We start from the raw sequence: 21,516 nt of genomic DNA, 5'->3' as shown, positions 1-21,516 counted from the left end.
AAGGGCTTCCCTCAGAGGCACTGGAGCTGGGATGTGGGGGAGAAATAATGTGTAGAACACCCACAAAAGGTTATGTTAAAGGAGAAGGTCTCAGGGACTGTTTGTGGGAGAGAGAGTAAAACTCACATAAAATGAACTCACCAAAAAGTTTGTGAACCTGGGCAAATTTCATGAATCTGGACCTCAATCTGCCTGGTGTCAAGTATCAGTATGCTAGTAGTTTTGTCCAACCCTAGCGCTTGGCTTTAGCAACTCAAGATTAATTTCATTTTGACTCTCTGCAGAAGAATATGCAGAAATGGTTAAATTTCAGTTCCATTAGTTGGGTGAATTTCTGCTGAAACTATCCAAAAATCAGGGCTCCATTTTGTGTGTGTGTGATGTTTTCCTTTCGTTTTACACGGAAGAGTTACCTAAGATTCCATTTTAATAAAGACCACAACTACAGCTTCTTTACAAAAGCTTTTGGATCTTGAACTAAACAAGGTATATAAACTCTGTTCTGTATTTACATAATACTCTGCACTGACCTTTCAGTTACCATAAAAGGTGAAGCTTAGCACAAGACCCCTTCAGCTATCTATTCAGTTTAGGCAACCTGCTTTTATAATCTATCTTCTTCTTACTGAAAGAACTCCATGCAACATTTGATGACTAGTTAATCTACTAAACTAAACTCTGCCCCAAGTGACACTTGTGTAAACCCAGAATAACCCTGTCACCATTAGCAGAACAACTCTAAATTGTAAATGGCATATGTTAATGCAGAATTTGGCCCAGAATGGTCTATTAAACTGTAGCTGACCCTGTTGAACTGAAGGTTTAATACTAGCCTGACATTTATATACTAGATCTAAATTTCCTCTCTAGTTTTCATTTACGCAACTGTATTTTTTGTTTTTGTAGAACAGAGTATTTCAGGACATTTACATATAATACCAGTTAGTACCAATATGATCCATTCACTGAATATAACTCTAATAAATCAGAGTGAGTGATTACACAAAGGGTTACTATCAAGTATAAAAGTTGGCATCGGCAATTTTTTCTTGCTTTTTTTTTTAACAATCTTTTTTACATGAAAGTCTCATAAGATTAAATTAATCACTGGTCAAACCTAGGTGCAATTCTCACTGAAGAAATTAGAAATGGAAGGACTGGGCCTCAGGAAACCTGGGTTCAACTCCTGGCACTGCAAGAAATTTACTGTGTGACGTTGGGTAAGCACCACAGTTCTATAAAATGGGGACAATAACCTCTCCCTGAATTTTTTCCTACCTTGCCTATTTATAAATGTATTTATAAATTCAGGACAGGGAACTATCTGTTGCTATGTATATGTACAGCACCTAGCACAGTGGACTTTGATCTCTATTGGAAGTGCTAGATGCTATTGTTACTGTAATACAATAACAATAAGTTGTAGTTTGCTTATGCAGGACTGGATATGGCCCATGAACTCCAGTTTCTTCATCATACGTTGACCACTCTTTAGCTGCATATGGCTATCATTTCTGTAACTCTCAAGGTATGTGCGGCGTGCTTGGGATTGTATTTAGTGGGTAGCTCTCCTCTTAGACTTCTCCCTCCCACAGAGAACCTGTCTTGATGATGGTTGGTATTCTTTTATTTGCATTACTGCAGCACTTAGGAGCATAGTCTTGGACCAGAACCCCATTGTACTAGGTGCTGTAAAAACACAGAACAAAAAAGACTATGACACAAAATATCTCATTAGACTGTATCCATATTTCCTTTTGTCTTTTCCTTTCTGTCATTGTCTTTACTTACTAAATACCTCAGGATACAATCCACTGACACGTTGTTTATCTCAGACTAAATTCCTACCAACTCACCTATATAAAATGTTGGGACATTTATTTTTAGGGGAAAAAAATCAAATTTGATGACCAAAGCTAGATGCCTAACTTCAGTCATCTGTGACGTAAAGGCCCTGGATTAGGACTCAGGAGACCAGAGTTTAATTTGTGACTCTGCTGCAAACTCTGTGTGATCTTGGTCAAGCTGTTTAATCTCGCTTTGCCTCAGTTCTCAGTTTTCTACTTGTAAGTTGTATCCTTTCCTCTCATCTCTTTTTCTGTCTTATCACTTGAAACTGTAAGCTCTTCAGGGCAAGGCCCGTCTCTTACTTAGGGTGACCAGACAGCAAATGTGCAAAATTGAGAAAGGGGGTGGGGAGTAATAGGAGCCTATGTAAGAAAAAGACCCAAAAATCGGGGTTGTCCCTATAAAATCAGGACATCTGGTCACCCTACTCTTACTGCATAATTGCCTAGCACAATAGGGACCTGATACTGGTTGGAGCTTCAATGCCTATCATAATAATTGTAAGAGGGGAAGAAAGGATAAAGAGAGCAATTAAATTGGATCGCTGGAGTTCAGTCCCAGGTTTCCTGAGACTCTCCCATTTTGACCCACCAAAGCCCCTGTCCTTGTTGATGTGGCTGTTCAGTTTTGGCCCAGCACTACTGACAGGGGGAGGAGGGCATAACTGAGCTAAAAATGAGTGACTGGCATGCACCAGGTCATAACGCCACTCAGTCAAATTTGGTCTGCTCCTGTCAACGGGGCCCAGCCAAACCTGAGCAGCTATGTGACCCCATGCACCAGGTTGCAAAACCCAGAGTGTGGAACTGAGCCCAGCCAGTCCCACAGAGCAGAAGACACTGCTGCAGAGTGCGTACAGGTTGGGTTTGCTTTGCAACTCTTTTTCCTTCTCATCAAGAAGAACAATTTTTCTCCCCCCTCCTTGTAACAACCTTTTATGTACTTGAAAACTGTTCTCATGTCCCCTCTGAGTCTTCTCTTTTCCATACTAAACAAACACAATCTTTTCAATCTTCCTTTATAGGTCATGTTTTCTAGACCTTTAATAATTTTTGTTGCTCTTCTCTGGACTTTCTCCAATTTGTCCACATCTTTCCTGAAATGTGGCGCCCAGAACTGGACACAATACTCCAGCTGAGGCCTAATCAGTGCAGAGTAGAGTGGAAGAATTACTTCCCATGTCAAGCTTACAACACTCCTGCTAATACATCCCAGAATGATGTTCGCTTTTTTTTTGCAATAGGTTACACTGTTGACTCATATTCAGTTGTGGTCCACTATGACCCCCAGATCCCTTCTGCAGTACTCCTTCCTAGGCAGTCATTTCCCATTTTATATGCGTGCAAATAATTGTTCCTTCCAAAGTGGAGTACTTTGCATTTGTCCTTATTGAATTTCATACTGTTTACTTCAGACCATTTCTCCAGTTTGTCCAGATCATTTTGAATTTTAATCCTATCCTCCAAAGCACTTGCAAACCCTCCCAGCTTGGTATCATTCTCAAACTTTATAAGTGTACTCTGTGTGCCATTATCTAAATCATCGATGAAGATATTGAACAGAACCAGACCCAGAACTGATCCCTGCAGGACCCCACTCATTATGCTCTTCCAGTATGACTGTGAACTACTAATAACTACTCTCTGGGAACAGTTTTCCAAACAGTTTTGCACCCACCTTATAGTAGCTCCATCTAGGTTGTATTTCCCTAGTTTTTTTTATGAGGTCAAGTGAGACAGTGTCAAAAGCTTTACTAAAGTCAAGATATACCACATCTATCACTCCCCCCCCATCCACAAGGCTTGTTACCCTGTTACAGAAAGCTATCAGGTTTGTTTGACACTATTTGTTCTTGACAAATCCATGCTGACTGTTATATCCTTGCTTGCTGGCTTGTTTCTGTAGCCTTTCGCTCCCTTCCTCACTGGAGCAGCAGTTTATATACTTTCTGCTGGGAAACTGGCAGGTTAAAAAGGGCCACTGCCCAAGAATACTTAACTGCTTAGCCCCTGCTGCTCCTAGATGCTTCACTGCAGTGCTGAGTTTTCTCTCCCAGGATCGGCTTGGGAGTGTTGTCTCAATCTGGAGGACCAGTCCACTCCATTACAACTTCCCTTCCCTCACTCCTCTTATTTTCATTGTCCTACAGCCTGCATTCACAACTATTCATTAGATCTGTCATATATAATGTGATTGTTTTTAGCTCCATTAAAAAAAAAACTTTATTGGTGGAGATGGGGAGGATGTTTAGTTGAAATTTGAGTTGGGTAAACACAGAAAAACAGTATTCTTGAAAATAAATATTCTGGCAATTAAAATAAATATTCTGGCCAATAACACCCATCAACTTACTTTGCTGGTATTTGCAACCTCTTTTATTTGTAAATATTCAGGAAGAGGATTTTTTTCCCACAAGAATGTTTATGGAAAGCGAAAATCTGGTAAACACTAGTGTGAATACATATTCACACTAAAGTATTCACAGCTGAAGAGCGCTCATGACCATTTCAAAAAGCTCTTTTTATCATGCAATAGTTTCATCCACTGTTATGAATGTTCATGGATAAATAGGAAAAGAGCTCATCCTGCTTATAAAGTTTGGTCATTCAATCTGGGAGGAGAAACAATACCATGTGACTTACAGTGACTTACTCATAGTGAGCATTTTACAAACTATCAGTTGGCTGAAATTTGGTACTCAAACTATTCACTGGATAACTGGAAATAACAGGTGTGACAACAGAAAAAAGAGTAAAATTAACTGAATAATTAGTTTGCTGTAAATAGTTTGCCTATCTCTTGTTGAGATATGTAATCTCTGAATTTACCTATGACAATACACTTATCTGAGCTCTTTATACATGGCAAGAGTTTAAAATATTCAGCAAAGATTTATGAAATGCTAAATGAAAACCAACAAAAGTGAAGCTACTTTAAATGCCTGTGGATGAAAGGGTGAAAAATATCAAAGCATTTGAGAAATGCCAGCACACAGTTCACCAAGCAAACATCAAAAGTGTTGCATAACTCTCTGTACTGTCCTTGATTTGGAGGTCACTGACGGTTTCATATCTATTTAAATGCATCACACTTCAAGCACGATTCTTTAGGAGTTTGTGAGTGATGCTCATATTTATAGTCTGCATGGCATAGTTTTATTTCACATAAATATATAACACGGTAGTGAAGTTATTTTATTTTTTAAGAAATTACTAATGCTCCTGTCTACAGCTCTTGAATAGCTAGACAATCACTGTTAATTAAAAAAAGGATTAAAATTCCTTAGCTGAAACATCACAGCAATATTCTCAGAACACTGGATCCAAATGATGAAAATGTTCCAGATCAGCTTGCCAGAATGCTCATTTCATTAGTACGGCAGAGTAGCGGTAGCCAGTGTGAGTAGTCAGAGCCTTGCAACTTTCTGATATTTAGCTGTCTGGATCCATTCTTTGATTTACCAGGAGATCCATCTGAACCTTTTAAAATAAAATAGGCATATGTTTTGTAAAACACATTCCATTCATAATGACACATCTCTTGTATTTCACTTTTCACCCATACACCTCAAAGTACTTTGCCATGGAAGATGCGGAATCTTAGATTTAGAGAGGTGAAGCAACTTTCCCAAGGTCAGACATCAGACCTGAAATAGAAACCAAGACTCCTGATTTCCAGTCTAAGGCCCTAACCATGGGCCCACGTGGCCTCATAGGAAATAATAATATTTTGCGCTTCTATAGCATCTTTTCTTCAGCTATCCTCCATGGAACTGCATTATACCATGGACAAAACATTAACAACATTTTCTGGAAATGGCATTCCCAGCAAGACAAGCTGTCATGTACCTTCTTTTGGTAAACATCTCTTAGAGACCCCTTTAATGTCATGTGAAGCTTATCTCTACATGACATAACTTTGTTTACTGTACTAGTAAAAGGAATCAAGCTGAAATCCAGGAGATTTGCTAATAACAGAAAAGTGTGGAGTTTTCTTTTCTAAATTTAGAAACTATTGGAGTTTTATTAACTACTCCATATGATAAAGCAGCCTTTTAGAAAAAATCACATGCATAGTGTTACCCTCATCTTCCTCACCAGCATGGTTTGAATTTCAAGCTGTTTTATGGTATAATTTGATACAAACATGGAATGCTGAACTTATTGCAGGTATTGTCCTCTTACAGATATAATGCTCCATATCATGCTAGCATGCACATCATAAACGTTAATAGACTGAAGGGCTGTTAAAAACACAGTGGATGTACTAGTAATCCCTAAATTCAATTCTGCACTCCTTACTCAGAGAAAACTGTTATTCAGTTCAATAAGAGTTTTCCCAATACCAGGCCAAAAAAAAAAAAATTAGTGAAGCTCAAGTTAAGATTGAAAATACATATTTAAAAGTAAAATATTCTTACCTACTTTTTGATAGCTACAAAGTTCTTGTATCTCAAATCCAAGAAATTCAAAGTTAAAGTTAAACTTACAAGAACCTCAAACATATAAAAGTATGAAAGATGACACTAGCCACCTTACCTCAGTCTCTGAGAATTATGATGTCAGTAAATCCAATGTATGTAGCCCGTGTAAGTGGGAGGACCCTCAGGCCCATATCAGCATTTTTCTCTTCCTCCTCCATACTCTCCCCGCCCCAACCTCTCTTAATTTGGTTTTCACTCTGCTCCATTTGCCCCCGCCCCTATTTCCCCCTCTCCAGAAGTCCCTTTTCTCAGTCTCTAAATGGAATATGAACCCAATAATGTTCAACTTTGAATTGAAATTTCAGACCCTGTTGTCAGATGATGTTACATAGTATTGTGATGACCATGGCATAAATATATAGGTGGGTAAAGTATAAAAGTAGTCAGGAGGGTCAAAGACATCCACATTTACTTAGACTGTAATCTCTTTGGGGACAAGGGCCATCTTTTCTGCATTTGTTTTGTACAGCAACTAGCACAATGGGGTCCTGGTCCATGACTGAGGCTCCTGTGTGCTACCACCAGACAAATAATAAATGATAGTGATGAATTTGTTTACCTGGAACCCGTAGAAATATAAAATAATGAGGAAAAAATTGTTGGCCATCATCGTATACAAACAAATCACATGACAGCAAATATTTACAAGGCAGCACACTTAGGCCTGGATGACACATTAATAAGTATAACAAAAACAGTGATGTAAGCATTAACTACTGTATACATGTTGTTGTTTAAAGAAAAGCAAAAGCAAAAACACCTCAAAAGAACTGCTGTTCCAAACTAATGTGTTTAATTCTAAACAGAACTCCTGGTACTTCTGTGAGTTCAACTAACTGTGCTGAGTACCTGTGGAATTCACACATTGTGTGCATTAAACAATTATGCAATTTATTTGCATTCCCGTTTTAATTTGCTACCAGAAAATAGCAATGTAGAACTGCCAGTATCATGAGAATTAGATTTCACTACCTTTCAGGTTATCACTAATGGAGCAACAGGTTGGCCTGACACGTATTAGAACCCTATGCAAAGAGCTATTTGAAGGACACCATTGATGAAAATTATGGAGGGAATATTTCCCTTAAATCTCACATTTTCTTAAGGCAATCCATTTTGATATGCAAGTCCTGAGTCCTGTATTGTTACTCACACATGGCGTCGCTAGAATGACTTCAATGGATCAGGGCCTAAATGATCAAAAATGAGCAGGAAAAATCCACAAAGTCTTCCTCTGTGACCCAAGATTGGATCTGAAATCTTGTACAGAACTAGACAAATATCAAAGGAAAGAGGACTGTTGTTTTTCTCATTTACAGATCTACCTGAAAATATCCTAAAGATAATGTCAACAAACCCTCTCTTTTACTCCTAGTTTTCAGTTCCTTACTAGATGCAATAGTATACAAATTTAGAATCAAAGCCCAAATTCTCCTTTCAGTTACAGGCAACCACACTGTCTCCAAATTATGTTGTAAATTAAATTTGTGTAATATCATTAGGCTTCAGTAGTATTGCACATGTATAATTTAGCATATAATCTGGTTACACAAGTGCCAATCAGAACATAATTTAGCTTGCAGGATCTCCAGTACTGATGATGGTGCAAAAGAAAGAAAGAACCCACTTTGACTCTCAGACCCTAGAATAAGATTGCAGAACTGGCTGTTACATAAACATATTTGTATTCACAATGTGGGCAAATTTCATCTGGAGTTATTGAGGGACAATAATCAGGAAACCTCGCAATGTCATTTTTACCACGTTGCTTTCCAGAGCAGAATTACACTTCACTCTTTAATGGTGTTCCCATATGTCTTACAGTGAGGACACATATGTTTGAATGCCTAGGAGTTATAGCATTAGATAAATACTAATCCTGGCATAGTTCTTAGAAACTTGGTCAAATCCTGCAGAGTGCTGAGTGTTTCTTCTGAAGATTCTCAGTGCCCTCAAATTCTGTGAAATCAATGGAAAATGAGCCTACCCAAAACTTCAAAAGAGGCTATAGTCCACTGAAAGATGGGCCCAAAATGAAAGGAAGTAAAAATTATCCAGGGATTTTTTTTTCTTTTTCATCTCATCCTGCCAATTTCAGTGGAGCTAACTTCAAGAGGAAGAAATGTGATAGTCAGTATTCAATGGCAAAACTCAGTGCAGGGTTCATATGTGCTGAATTATCCACAGCTGTATAATGTTTAATAGCCAAACTCGAGGTACTGGCAAACAGGAGGACCAAAGGGGCTGAGTCCATTATCTTTGTACAAAATATCCAACTTCAAAACTTATATAGGTCACTTAAACAATAGTTATACTCCCCTTAGTAGTGCTGTGTTTCAGAAAGAATTTATATTACTTCAGATAAGCACACTTTTTTATAATCATGAGTATTTTCTATAAGAAGAGAACAGGCACATCTCAAACAACAGCAGTCACACTGAGGAAAGACAACTGTTTCTGTACCTTGCTCATTATGCAGCCACTGGGAATGCTCTAGCAAAAAGCATGATTACCTAAATATTCCATCCTCTATCCCCAATTCTCCATCCTAATTATAGTGATGTGAGTTATCTGAACATTTTGATTCATTTTTTCCAATATATATCATATGTCTCCAGTAACACATTTAGAAACCGCTAACCTTGTAGCTGTTCAATGAGACATTTCTATCTTTTAATTTTAATGGGCATTGTGATTTTTTTCTGATTTCTGATTGTATTAGTAATTTTTATGTAGTAATGTTTTTGGACAATTTTTCTTATGTATCCATTACTTTTTAACTCTATTTGACAAAGCATGCGTATATGCAGATACAAATTACATTAAAAACCCTACATTAAAATAACTCTAAGGTTGCAAAATCAAGCATTCAAAAGATAGAAAATGTTATGCAACTTTTAATTTTGGCCCCTTGTGCATATGCCTGATGATACTAGTTTTTAACTTAAATGATATGCTATGTTTTTAGGCAAGTTCCTGCTTCATTCAGTACATGGATTGCTTTTTCCTAGCTTTAGCTTCAGGTTAAGTTTAGGGAGGGAGGGGCTTTTTTGTCTGGGAATAACCACTACATTCATTTTAATAGTACTTTCTTTTCTTGTATTGCTCCACATGATTCTACTGAATTAATTAGAAAAATATGGAAGCCCTTCAGTGACCAAAATAATCCTGTAAACTCCCATGCATGATCAATAAAGATAGAGTAGCCTAGTGGATAAAATAGCTGCATCATGTTTCACACTTAATGAGTTCAGTCTTGAAAATAATGTTGCACCTCCCACATGTGTAATGGAGAGATGCTGCACTTGGCTTTTGAAGGATTTTCTTTATACAAACTGACACCACTTCTTAGTTTTTGTTATGATTTTTCAGGGAAGAATGGAGTTCATAAACCATCTGCCAAATTAAGCTATTTATGCCTTTGTTTATTAGCAACATCTCACGTACAAACTAATGAATAGAAAGGTTATCTTGATACATACTAAGGTCTCGATCGTTCAAAGACTTACACGTGTGCTTAATTTTATGCACATGAGCGGTCCCAATGACTTCAGAAGGACTACCTGTGTACATAAAGCTAAGCACATGTCTTTGCAAAATCAGAACTAACGGGTCATATTCAGCGTTCTCTACTCAAGCAAAACTCCCATTGAAGTCAATGGGAGTTATGCATGCTCAGCAAACTCTGAGGTGCCTCAGATTGGGAACTCAAAAATTAAGGTGTTCAAAATTAGTGGAAACTCTTTAAAATGTTAGTCTTCACCTCTCCATGCCGCAGTTTACCCACCTGTAAAATAAGAGCAATGTTTTTTTCCCTGTCTCCTGGGTGTTGTGATATTCAATTACAGTTAAGATTAAATGTTTGCAAATTCTGCAGCATTTGTATGTTGAACCACAATTCTCTATTGTCTTCAGATTTTTCTAAAACTGGAAAACCTCCAGCTCTTATATATACATACAACAGAAATCAATAGAATTGAGGAATAAAATGTTTCTTTTGTATTTACTTATTTGGAAAAATACTTCTATCACAAAATGAATCGTTTCCATATTGACCTAGGGGAAGGTCTCCAAATTAGTCACTGGGTACAGGTATAAACAAAGTGACCTGCAGCAATATCACTTTACGCTGGGTTCCCATCTGCTCTCATAAACTAAATAGCATTAGGCCAGCTCTGTGCTAAGGATGAGAGATGAACAAGGAACACCCAGATATTGCAGAAAGTGATTTAGTGAGTAGCACTTCTCCCTCTGATTCAGCAAGGACTCAGTACCTCAGCGTGGTCTATGTTACAGAGAGTGGTGACTTTTTAAATAAGGTGAATAAACAAGATCCTAAACCACCAGTAGTCATTAAAAAGTCTAAGGCACATTCCCAATGAAGGGTATTAAACTCTCTGTGCTGGCAAAATTCCATCTTGGGTAAATTACTTTCTGCTTATCTGAGTTCACCTTGCATTTTCAAATGGATATGGCATGTTTCTCCTCCTGCCTTTTAAACTATTGTTTAGTGTTGCTATTCATTGTTAAAAAGGTGCCACCTCTCACTTCAGAAGTGGCGCCATTATAGTGATGAAGTGATTGCCTTATATAACTTCTATAACAGCTTGTAAAGTGTTTTGTGATTCTTTGAGTTATATAGGTGCTATATAAATATAAAATCATTATCAATTAAGTCTGCTTAGTGGGGACTGCTGTCACAGCCTTACTCAGCTATTTGTGGGTGAAGCAAGTCAATTAGGTCTACTGCAAAAGACAAAAAGAGTGGCCTGAAACTGTATGATCCTCAGCCTACAAATCTCTTCAAGAACAGTGGGTTAATCCATCAAGGTGTTCTGAGAATGTGAGCATGTAGTCAGAGAGGAGTTTGACCAAGTCCGAGGCTCCAACAGCGGGAACCATAAAAAAAGAGGGCGGTAGTAATTTTAAAGTGTCTCTGATGGAGTACCAGAAGAGGCACTTCAACAGAACAGGGCACTGAAGCAGAGTCACCAAACTGGGAAAAGGGAGGAGATAACAATATAAATAAAAGCACCCCAATATCCTGAGAGCACCCAGCCTCCTGTAAAGAACTGGTACGAGTTATTTGGGTTGGGGCATTAAATCAGGCCTCAAGTCTAGTTCTTTCTTAAAGCCCCTTGAATATGACCTGGACCTAGCACTCAGCGACCTCCACAATTTATATTTATTACTAGCGGCCTAGTCATATATGATGATTCTGTGCCGGGTCCCATAACTGTGGCAATCAAAACAACCAGTCCCATCTAGCTAGTTACCCTGGAGTTCTAGCTCTTTGGACTGGTTATTCGAGTGACAAGTGATTAGGGGAGAGACTGCCCGTCCCACTGGTTTATTCTGAGGGGCAGAAGGGAAGATACATAAAGGTCTAAAAGTTGCACATTAAGTTAAATAGTATACTATGATGTAATTTGCAAATAAAAAATGAAAATATAAGATCATTTATAATAATAGGGAAAATAATGTCCCAGCCAGAGGACTCAGTGAACATTTGGAGCCAGGGATCAAAGAGCTTGGAAGGGAAAACTCCCCTTACAAACAAATCATTGACCTATGTAGAGGTCCTTCCCCCTCCCCCGTATCCCCCCCCACACACACACACGCACACTTTAAGGCTGTGTACTATATGCTGTGAGATATGGAATCAGTCTGCCTTATACGAAACATTCCTTAAATAAAATTACAAACTTTACTATAGACATGAACAGGCAGGCTTCTGCACAGCTTCAATGCCAGCTTTGTCTCTCTTTTTTTCATCATGGACCACCCCTGCCTGGAACTCTATACAATTCACACAGACATCTACTGGCCATCTTCCTGAAAACACCATCTTCCTGAAAACACCATCCTGGCCACTATGGATGTAGAAGCCCTCTACACCAACAGTCCACACAAAGATGGACTACAAGACGTCAGGAACAGTATCCCCAATAATGTCACAGCTAACCTGGTGGCTGAACTTTGTGACTTTGTCCTCACCCATAACTATTTCACGTTTGGGGACAATGTATACCTTCAAATCAGCAGCACTGCTATGGGTACCTGCATGGCCCCACAGTATGCCAACATTTTTATGGCTGACTTAGAACAATGCTTCCTCAGCTCTCGTCCCCTAATGCCCCTACTCTACTTGCACTCTGTTGATGACATCTTCATCATCTGGACCCATGGAAAAGAAGCCCTTGAGGAATTCCACCATGATTTCAACAATTTCCATCCCACCATCAACCTCAGCCTGGACCAGTCCACACAAGAGATCCACTTCCTGGACACTACGGTGCTAATAAGCGATGGTCACATCGCTTTTACAGATCCAGACTAACACGGCTACCCCTCTGATACTTATCACATTGTGGAAACTCTGCAATGTATGTCTTGCAAAAGATTAAAGGAAACAGACCTCTCCCTATACCAAACTATGAGGGTACCACTTGCAGCAGTGAAACATCTGTTAGTCTTCAAATGGTAATCCTTTCTGCAAGGTGCAGCATGATTTATGATTCCCTCAGTCTCCGGAGGCCTTTTTGATCAATTTAAATTGTTTCACTGGGTCTGTTTGGACTTTTTAATCTGGGTTCTCTTTAATATTGTCCTAAAATTACAGTTTTTCATTGAACCAAGGTCTGTTTGCTGCTGGTAAGGGTGGTATCAGATTCGCAAGTGGCCCATGAGATCACCCTATACTAAGGGTCTCTGTTCATGATATGTAGGGCCCTACCAAATTCATTGTCCATTTTGATCAATTTCACAGCCAGAGGGTTTAAAAATTGGTCAGTTTCACGTTTTCAGTTGTTTACATCTGAAATTTCATGATGTTGTAAACATGGGCTCCCAAGCCCAAAGGTACCCAGAGGTGCGTCCTATCCTTCCCCAGCCCAACAGGGACTAGCAGCTAGGAGCCCCCTGGCTGGGGTGCTCCTGGCAGCAGCAGGAGATCGGACCCACCTTCACAAGCCTCCTCCAGCTGAAGGAACTTCCAGGGCTGCTGCCCAGCTGGAGCTTCCTCCAGCAGGGGGAGGCACTCCGAGGTGGCTCTGATCTCCCTCCCCCTCCCCCAACCCCACTCCCGACTCCCAGACAGTGGTCGTGCAGGGGATGGACAAGCCCTGTCCCTCCCCAGGCCAGCTGGGACTTGCAGAGAGGAGCCCCCAGCTGGGGCACTCCCAGCAGCAAGGGAGAGATCAGATTTCATGGGGAAGGGCTTATTTTACAGTCTGTGACACATTTTTCATGGCCATGAAATTGGTAGGGCCCTGACAATATGAAAACGTGCATATAGCTCAGGGTCTCCAAATTAAGCCTTGTTTTTTTCCCTTGGTGGTTATGGCTTCTGTCACTTTAAAAATATATTTGAGTATTTTAAGTATTTTTATGAGCTGGGTTAAACCTTGTTATGGGTTGAGTTAAAACCATATTGAACCTGGTGTTTGAACATGCCCTTTGCTTAAAATAGCTGGCAGAGACAGTTAAGGGGCCACATCTAAAACAAGGCCTAATAGTCTGCTCAGAAACTAGGTGGAGGTTTCCTCAGAATATTATTCTGACTAAGTGGACGTGTGTGAAAAAGACATGCTGGGTTGCAGGCAAAAAACAGGGAGAGACTGAGACCAGAATAAGGCCAGGTCTACATAAAAAGTTAAATTGACACAGCTATGTCACTTAGGGGTGTGAAAAATCCACATCCCTGAGAAATTTAAGCCATGTCTACACTCAAGCCCTGCACCATCAGAAATCTTTTCCCCAGCTAGGGTCTTAGACAGTGATCAAGTCACCATTTAATGTTCTCTTTGATAAGCTAAATAGGTTGAGCTGCTTCAGTCTCCCACTTGAATCATTCTTGTAGCTATTTTCTGAACCCTTTCTTATTTTTCAATCTCTTTTGTGGATGCCAACACTGGATACAGTATTTCACTAATGGTTTTGAGCCAGCAGGGGGTCATGTTTTCCAGCTCCCCTCCACCACCACCAGCCAGACTCAGTGACAGCCTCTTTAAGCATAAGTGGAGAGTCTCAGGACTCCAGGAGCTGGGGCTTTAAGGAAACAGCAAATAACGAGACCCTGCTGCGTTTTCCTCCCTCTCTGCATTAATTTTCATCCCTTTCCCCTTCCTGACAGCTGCACAGCCCCCTAGCTGCTGCACCACTCCCCCCACCCCAGCCCCACTGCGGCTCCTCTACCCTTCCTTCTCCAGTCCTCGCCCCGCTCTGCTTAGGGAGCCGATTCGGCAGGCAGGTGAGGGCGGCGGCTTCAGGGTTGTCACTGCGCTTGCTCGGCCTCCTCTCCCGGGCATGCGCCTGAGTGAGGGAGCGTGGTTCGAGCCGGGCTGTGTGCGCTGGCGCGTGCCCGCGCCGGCTCCCGGCGCTCGCTCGCGGCGCTCGCTGTTAGACGTGGCAGTTCACTGGGCGGCCGCGAGCGGAGAGGAGCCGGGAGCCCCGCGCCGGAGACAGCTGCTGTGTGACCGGCCCCGAGCGTGCGAGCCGCAGAGACACGGGGGAGGGGGGCTGCACACAGTGCACAGGTAATGGAAACCTGGGGCAGTGGTGGGGAGCAGGCTGCGTTATGTGCGCTCAGCAAGGGGGTGCATCCGATATATACTACCTGTTAAAGTGCTGCAGGGGCTGCGTCCTATACACACAGCACTGGCGGGGGCTGCAGGGTGGTGCACAACCTATGAGTACAGCTTGGGGGGTGCGGCGTGACGGTGCCCCCTGAATACGCACCAACTGGGACTTGGTGGTGCAGCCTATATACACATAATTGGAGTACAATTTGGGATGCGTCTTATATGAACAGCACTGGAAACTTGGGGAAGGAGTGGATACTATCTGTGTACATAGCATTGGGAGGACATGGGGAGGGGGGTGCATAAGGTATATACAGAACTGGAGACTTGGGGGAAGAGTGCATCCTATATATGCAGCGTTGGAGTATGTTCTCAACACGGAGTTGGAGTATTGTGAGGGACTTGTATCCTGTATGCACAGTATTGGGGAGCAGCAGACTGGAGTGCATCTTATACACACATCCCAGGGTGAGGGACATGCATCCAGCACATGAGAGCAATGGGAAGGGGTGTACCCCATATACTAGGTAACAGTGAGATCAGGGGAGTATGCACCCTACATGCACGGCACTAGGGGGGAGCCCAGGTGAAAATGTATTTCCTACATGAGTAAACCAGGTTGGAGGAATGTCTCTCATACACAGTATTATTAAGGGGAAGATGCATTCTATACACAGTACAGTCATGGGATGAAGAAGGAGAGGGCATTGCTGTTGCGTTACACTGAGTTGTAATTGAGCCTATTATATTGAAGTAAACAATAACTGCAGTCTTAATAATAAATTGTGGGGGGAATTAAATTTACTCTTCCACAACTCCTTGCAAGATGAATTAACTCCAATTAAATATACTTTCATATAAAATATACACACAGTCTTCACTGCTTTCAGCTTGGACTGTTGTCTGGCTTTCTAGTATATAATATGCCGAAATTGTACTAATTATCTAAGTGTAAGGTGCTAGGGGCAGGGACTCTGTCTCCCTCTATGTATTGTGCAACACCAAAAACACAGTAGCACTGAAATCATAAAAATAACAACCAACTCCCTTCCATTGGGGTGAGAGTGTTTTTATATTATAGTTAAAGTCCCTGAGCTTATAGTGGAATCTGTGTGGATGGGCCTGTGTGATTTTCGAGAGCCGCATCGATTTCAGTGGAACTTTGCATGGGCAAAGCAATTATGCTGAATAGACACAGCTGAAGGATTACAACCTAGCTGACTACTGATATCATTTGAGTTAGTGAAGTGTCAGGGAGGGCTTTGTTGTTTGGGGTTGGGAAAGACATAATAGCAAGAGAAGGGAGAAAATAAAACTTTTTTCTATTTATATTTAGGTATATCAATAGAGAAACTTGTGAAAAGGACAGCACATACAATAGAAAACCCCTGGTTTAAGAGGCGATCTTAAAATTTCCTGTGTAGTTTCCTATACAGTTTTGTACATCTCTAATTAAAGTCCAGCATTGACTAGTGGATCATTTTATGCTGGTATCTTGGGTAGTATTTTGGAGCAGGTTTCACTGTGTGTTCTATATATATGTATATCTGTGTATGAGGAGGGTTATTTATTATAGATATGAAATACAGTATGAGATGAGTCAGAACAGTAAGTTGGCATTATGTTTGTGTTTGAGAGTCCCTCTCCTTCTTACACATTATCTCTTTGTTTTTTTTTAATGTGTGGGAAGTTTGACGTGGCAAGGTTTTTTTGTTGGTTTTTTTTTTTTTTTGGGTGACTGAGTAGTGGAGGAAGTCATTTCCCTTGGATACTGTCAGGGCTAAGAAAGGTGTTGGCTGCTGAAATCTTCTTAGAGTGGAGATTTCTCTCTTCCTACATACTGTACGTTAGAGCTGACTGTTAGGTAAATCTATTCTAGAGTGACCAAAGCTCATGTTGCCACGTCTCGCTCTGCTGGGGGAAAAAAAAAGTACTACTGGCAACAAAGCACGCTCTGGGCTTTCTCTCTTTTTCAAGCTTTGCCTTAGTAGCTAAGGAACAAATGACAGCTCTGTCATCTTATCTGTTCGGAACTGCTGAACATTCAACAAAAATTTCTTAAACAAGTGGGGAATCTTGTGTATAGGAGAATTGTGAGCTAGCACCACGGGACTGGGTGTAAGAAGATCTGGGTCTTGTTCCCGGCTTAGCCGCTAATTTCCTGTCTGACCTGGGAAGGACGCTTAGGCAACATTTTCCAGAAGTGCCCATTAATTTGGGATGTCTCATTTATTGTGTGTTTATGTGTGTGTGCGCGCGCGCAACTTAAGGCCCCTTGGGTGCTGAGTACTCACAGCTCTCCTTGACTTCATTTGTGGTTTTGGGTGCTCTGTATCTCCGAACAATCAGTCTCATGTTGGTTACCAAAAATCAGTTGATTTTATTTTTTCAAATTTTGAACTTAACCTCTCTGGTTACATAAGAACATAAGAATGGCCATACTGGGTCAGACCAAAGGTCCATCCAACCTGGTATCCTGTCTACCAACAGGGGCCAACGCCAGGTGCACCAGAGGGAGTGAACCTAACAGGTAATGATCAAGTGATTTCTCTCCTGCCATCCGTCTCCACCGTCTGACAAACAGAGGCTAGGGACACCAGTCCTTGCCCATCCTGGCTAATAGCCATTAATGGACTTAACCTCCATGAATTTATCTAGTTCTCCTTTAAACCCTGTTATAGTCCTAGCCTTCACAACCTCCTCAGGCAAGGAGTTCCACAGGTTGACTGTGCACTTAGTGAAGAAGAACGTCCTTTTATATGTTTTAAACCTGTTGCCCATTAATTTCATTCGGTGGCCCCTCGTTCTTATATTATGGGAACAGGTAAATAACTTTTCCTTATTCACTTTCTCCACACCACTCATGATTTTATATACCTCTATCATATCCCGCCTTAGTCTCCTCTTTTCCAAGCTGAAAAGTCCTAGCCTCTTTAATCTCTCCTTATAGAGGGTTTGGTTTGGTTTGGTTTGTTCACTATGTAAAAAGAGGGCAATGATAATTACCTAACAGGGCTGGGTAAGTAAATAACTTTAATATCAGTAAAACATTTTCACATCCCCTGTTGAAAGGTGCTATGTAAATGCAAAGTAGTGTTATGAAATGTGTTAGCCTAGCTCAGGCATAGGCAACCTATGGCACGCGTGCCAAAGGCGGCATGCGAGCTGATTTTCAGTGGCACTCACACTGCCCGGGTCCTGGCCACCGCTCGGGGGGGCTCTGCATTTTAATTTAATTTTAAATGAAGCTTCTTAAACATTTAAAAAACCTTATTTACTTACATACAATAATAGTTTAGTTATATATTATAGACTTATAGAAAGAGACCTTCTAAAAACATTAAAATGTATTACTGGCACGTGAAACCTTAAATTAGAGTGACTAAATGAAGACTTGCCACAACACTTCTGAAAGGCTGCTGACCCCTGGTCTAGCTCAACACTGCCCTATACTTCAGAGTTTTATATTCATCTTAATTTTTAGCCCCACTCAGGGAAAAGCACTGGTAAGTATGCTTGTAAACAAAACCTTCCTGTAACAAACAGATGCCCAAAGTGTTATTACAGGTGAGATCCAGCTTTCAAACACAATGAAACGAAATTCCTGGCATCAGAAGGTCTAAAGTCACATGTGGGAGTTGGTTTTTGTTTTGCTTTAAATCAAATGCTAATAAAACAGTAGGGGCAGAAGAAGGGGGAGAGTGGTGGCTGAAGTTATCCTGTGGCTAGGTGCTGGCAGCACCCTGGGAATGGGGTGGCAGCTTCTTGTCTGTTGAAACACTTATGCATTTGCTAGAAGGATACATGTTCTGGTGACATTGAGCAGGTTTGTCTGGGCAATCAATGGAAAACAAGATTGGATCTGTCGGAGTATAAAGCAGAAAGATAAAGGAAAGCAGGGGTTAGGTAGCTAGCTAGCTGGTTGGTTGGCTGGGGTCTGTAAAGGCTAACTGGAGGGAGACTGCCCAGCCAGCCATCAGCTGTGAATATGAACCTGGGCTTGGTTAGGAAGCAGGTCTCCTGTACCCTGTGTTGTGATTACTGAGCCTCCCATGCCCCATTGTCCAGCCTGCTTCCCTGTGACCAGAGGTTGGCTGGGGAGGTCTGTAAGGAGCACAGCTGGGTAGCAGGGAGTGAGGCTGGAGCAATGGGGTTAGGGAGGCACTGTCAGATAACTGAAGTAGCTGATGTTTGACATATGTGCCGGCTTCTCTTGGAGTAATAAAAATGGCTATGACAAAGCGAATAACTTTTTGTTGTGCTTAAATCTGAAGGAGGGCCAAGGCCTGAGCTGTGGTGCTAATGCAGATGGGTGAGATGTTCTGGATTTGCAGTTATAGAGATGAATTCATCCGTGCACTGTAGGCCCTTTGCTCCAGCTAAACCAGCATGAAAGGACCTTGAATCCTCCCTCACTACTGGAAATTTGTCTGGTTCAGGAGGCTCACTGCACAGCTTGCTTATGCAAGACAGCCTGGTGCAAGGGGGAGTATTGGGGTAGGACCAGTGTTTGCTGGAGTGGTCCTGCCCCACCCTCATTCTGCTTTTTTTGCACTTCCTCTGTATCTTGTGGGATCTGTGGTGTCTGGGGAGCGGACCCACATTCTGTTCTTTGGGGGCAAATGCAGCCCGTTCTCACCGCCTCCTAATAGAACAGTTCAAAGAGTTTTCTTCCACAAAGATCACCAGCCCCCCCCAAAAACCAAACCCCCTACTCTGTAGTCTTTTCCCCTGGGATAGAATGACTATGTCCAGATAAATTAAGTGATTTGTTCAAGTTCACACAGTAAGGCTGGGGAAGAGATGGGAACAAAAAATTGTTCTCTTCTTGACTCTGTTTGTGTTGCCTTAAGGTTTTCATTGTATCCCTTTCAGTAACAAAAATGTGAGTCTTGTAGGATGCTATGGAGTAAGAGTTGATAGAAATCTTTCCTTTACAGACTCGTAAGGAAGACTCCCATTTGGAATGAGAATAATATCGGAATGAGCCAACAAGGTTATGTTGCAACACCTCCATATTCCCAATCCCAACCGGGTATTGGAGGTTTTTCTACAGGCTTTGGACCACCTACATCTTCACCTCTTTATGGGCATTATGGCAACCCAAACCCATCATACTCGGCATCTCAGTCAGGTAAGGCAGTACTAGTGTACTATATACTCAGGGCCTGATTCTTAATTGTCTTGCATCTCATGTAATCATTTACACCAGTGAAAAATTCTCTGTTCTGATTTGGTGGTGTCTTATACCAACTTTGCAAATGATAAGACAATATGCAGAGCAAGAAAGAATCAGGCCTTTCATGTATACTTACACTGCATGTGAAGTTTGCTTTGCAGGGAACAGTAAGTAGTATTTGTGTTTGGATACCACAGTGATAAGAAATGCCTAATATATGCAGAGAGAAGGAAAGAGTTAAAAATCTTTTCTGAAAACAAAGAGAGGTGTTTCCTAAGCTAACCTCTTTGATGGGAGGTGTCCACTTCAGAAATGAGCTGTTTTCTGCTGTAGGACCAATAATTGATTTAAAAGATTAATGAGATCCTAACCGGGATCTAGACTGTGAACATCGAGTTGGTACTGTACTCAGTATTGTACTCATTGAGATTGTCTTTTCAGTGGTGGGGTCAGTTAAAAAGAGGAAAACATAGGCCAGCTATCTGATCATATAGGAACCAATTGGCTTCTAATAGGGAAAATAGCCTGGCTAGTTTTTATAGGCTGGGTGGAAAGTTGCTCATTATATCTCAGTATGATGTGTCTACTGATTAATACATTGTAATTGACAGACATCAGATAAAGCAAAGCAGGACAAACATGTAGCTGCAGTGAATATTTGTACTTACACCTATGTCAGGATACAAAACTCAAAAAAAGATTGCCAGACTGGGGCTCCAGATTTTTTAAAAAGTAGAGAATGTGATTGAACTTATATAGGATTGATGCAAGAAAATGACCAAAGATTTATACTGGCAACCTATATAAGACCAGATTCTCTACTCACTGACCTGTGTAAATCAGGTGTCATTTCAATGAAGTTAAAGGAGTATATACTGGAGAGAAAAATCAGGGCAGTAGCCTTTAATCAAAGAGTAAGGCTTAAAAAGGGGGCGAGAAAAACTTAACAACTTCGGTGGGCAGGATACTGAGTCTGCAAAGGGAAATGACATACAAGTTTTGGCCAACATCAGAGAGGCAGGTAGAGCACATATTAAAATAGTTAAGGTGTTTGAGCTGTCCTTCAAGGCTTTTATAGAAGGTAGATAAAAGAGGACTATAAGAAGATGAAAACTTAGATTAGGATTTACATTTTTCAGATATTAAGCAGGATCGACAGCTAATTAGAAGGCTGATTTCTTCATATTGCATAAGATTGTATATGTAGTTTGTTGAATAGCCTGTCTACTTTTCTTGTTCTCATGAAATGAGTGACAGGAACAAATTCAGCCTAGAGCGAGGAGCCAGGACTCTTTATCAAATGCAGTGCAACCTTCATACCAAGACTGAGTTTGGACAAATGAAATCGAAGAACCTCTAGAAATTAGAAGTTTTTTTGATATGGAATATTCAGAAAGGAGAGTACCAAAGTTGGTAGCCATCCA

The 21,516-nt window shown here is 41.0% G+C and overlaps 1 protein-coding gene across 1 annotated transcript in view; it reads left to right on the top strand.

The window, feature by feature from the left end:
* Positions 1-19,881: 19,881 nt before the first annotated feature.
* The window catches only part of SEC24D (SEC24 homolog D, COPII component), an 82,970-nt gene continuing 81,335 nt past the window's right edge, over positions 19,882-21,516 (top strand). Inside the window, exon 1 of the mRNA XM_077815170.1 lies at positions 19,882-20,047. Within this exon, the coding sequence (XP_077671296.1) occupies positions 19,897-20,047 (151 nt within the window). The 5' untranslated portion in view covers positions 19,882-19,896. The remainder of the gene's footprint in view (positions 20,048-21,516) is intronic.

This window comes from Eretmochelys imbricata, chromosome 4, assembly GCF_965152235.1.
Source record: "Eretmochelys imbricata isolate rEreImb1 chromosome 4, rEreImb1.hap1, whole genome shotgun sequence".
Classification (NCBI taxonomy): domain Eukaryota; kingdom Metazoa; phylum Chordata; order Testudines; family Cheloniidae; genus Eretmochelys; species Eretmochelys imbricata.
Note: the sequence above shows the minus strand (reverse complement) of the source record. Positions and strands in the feature narration are given on the sequence as shown.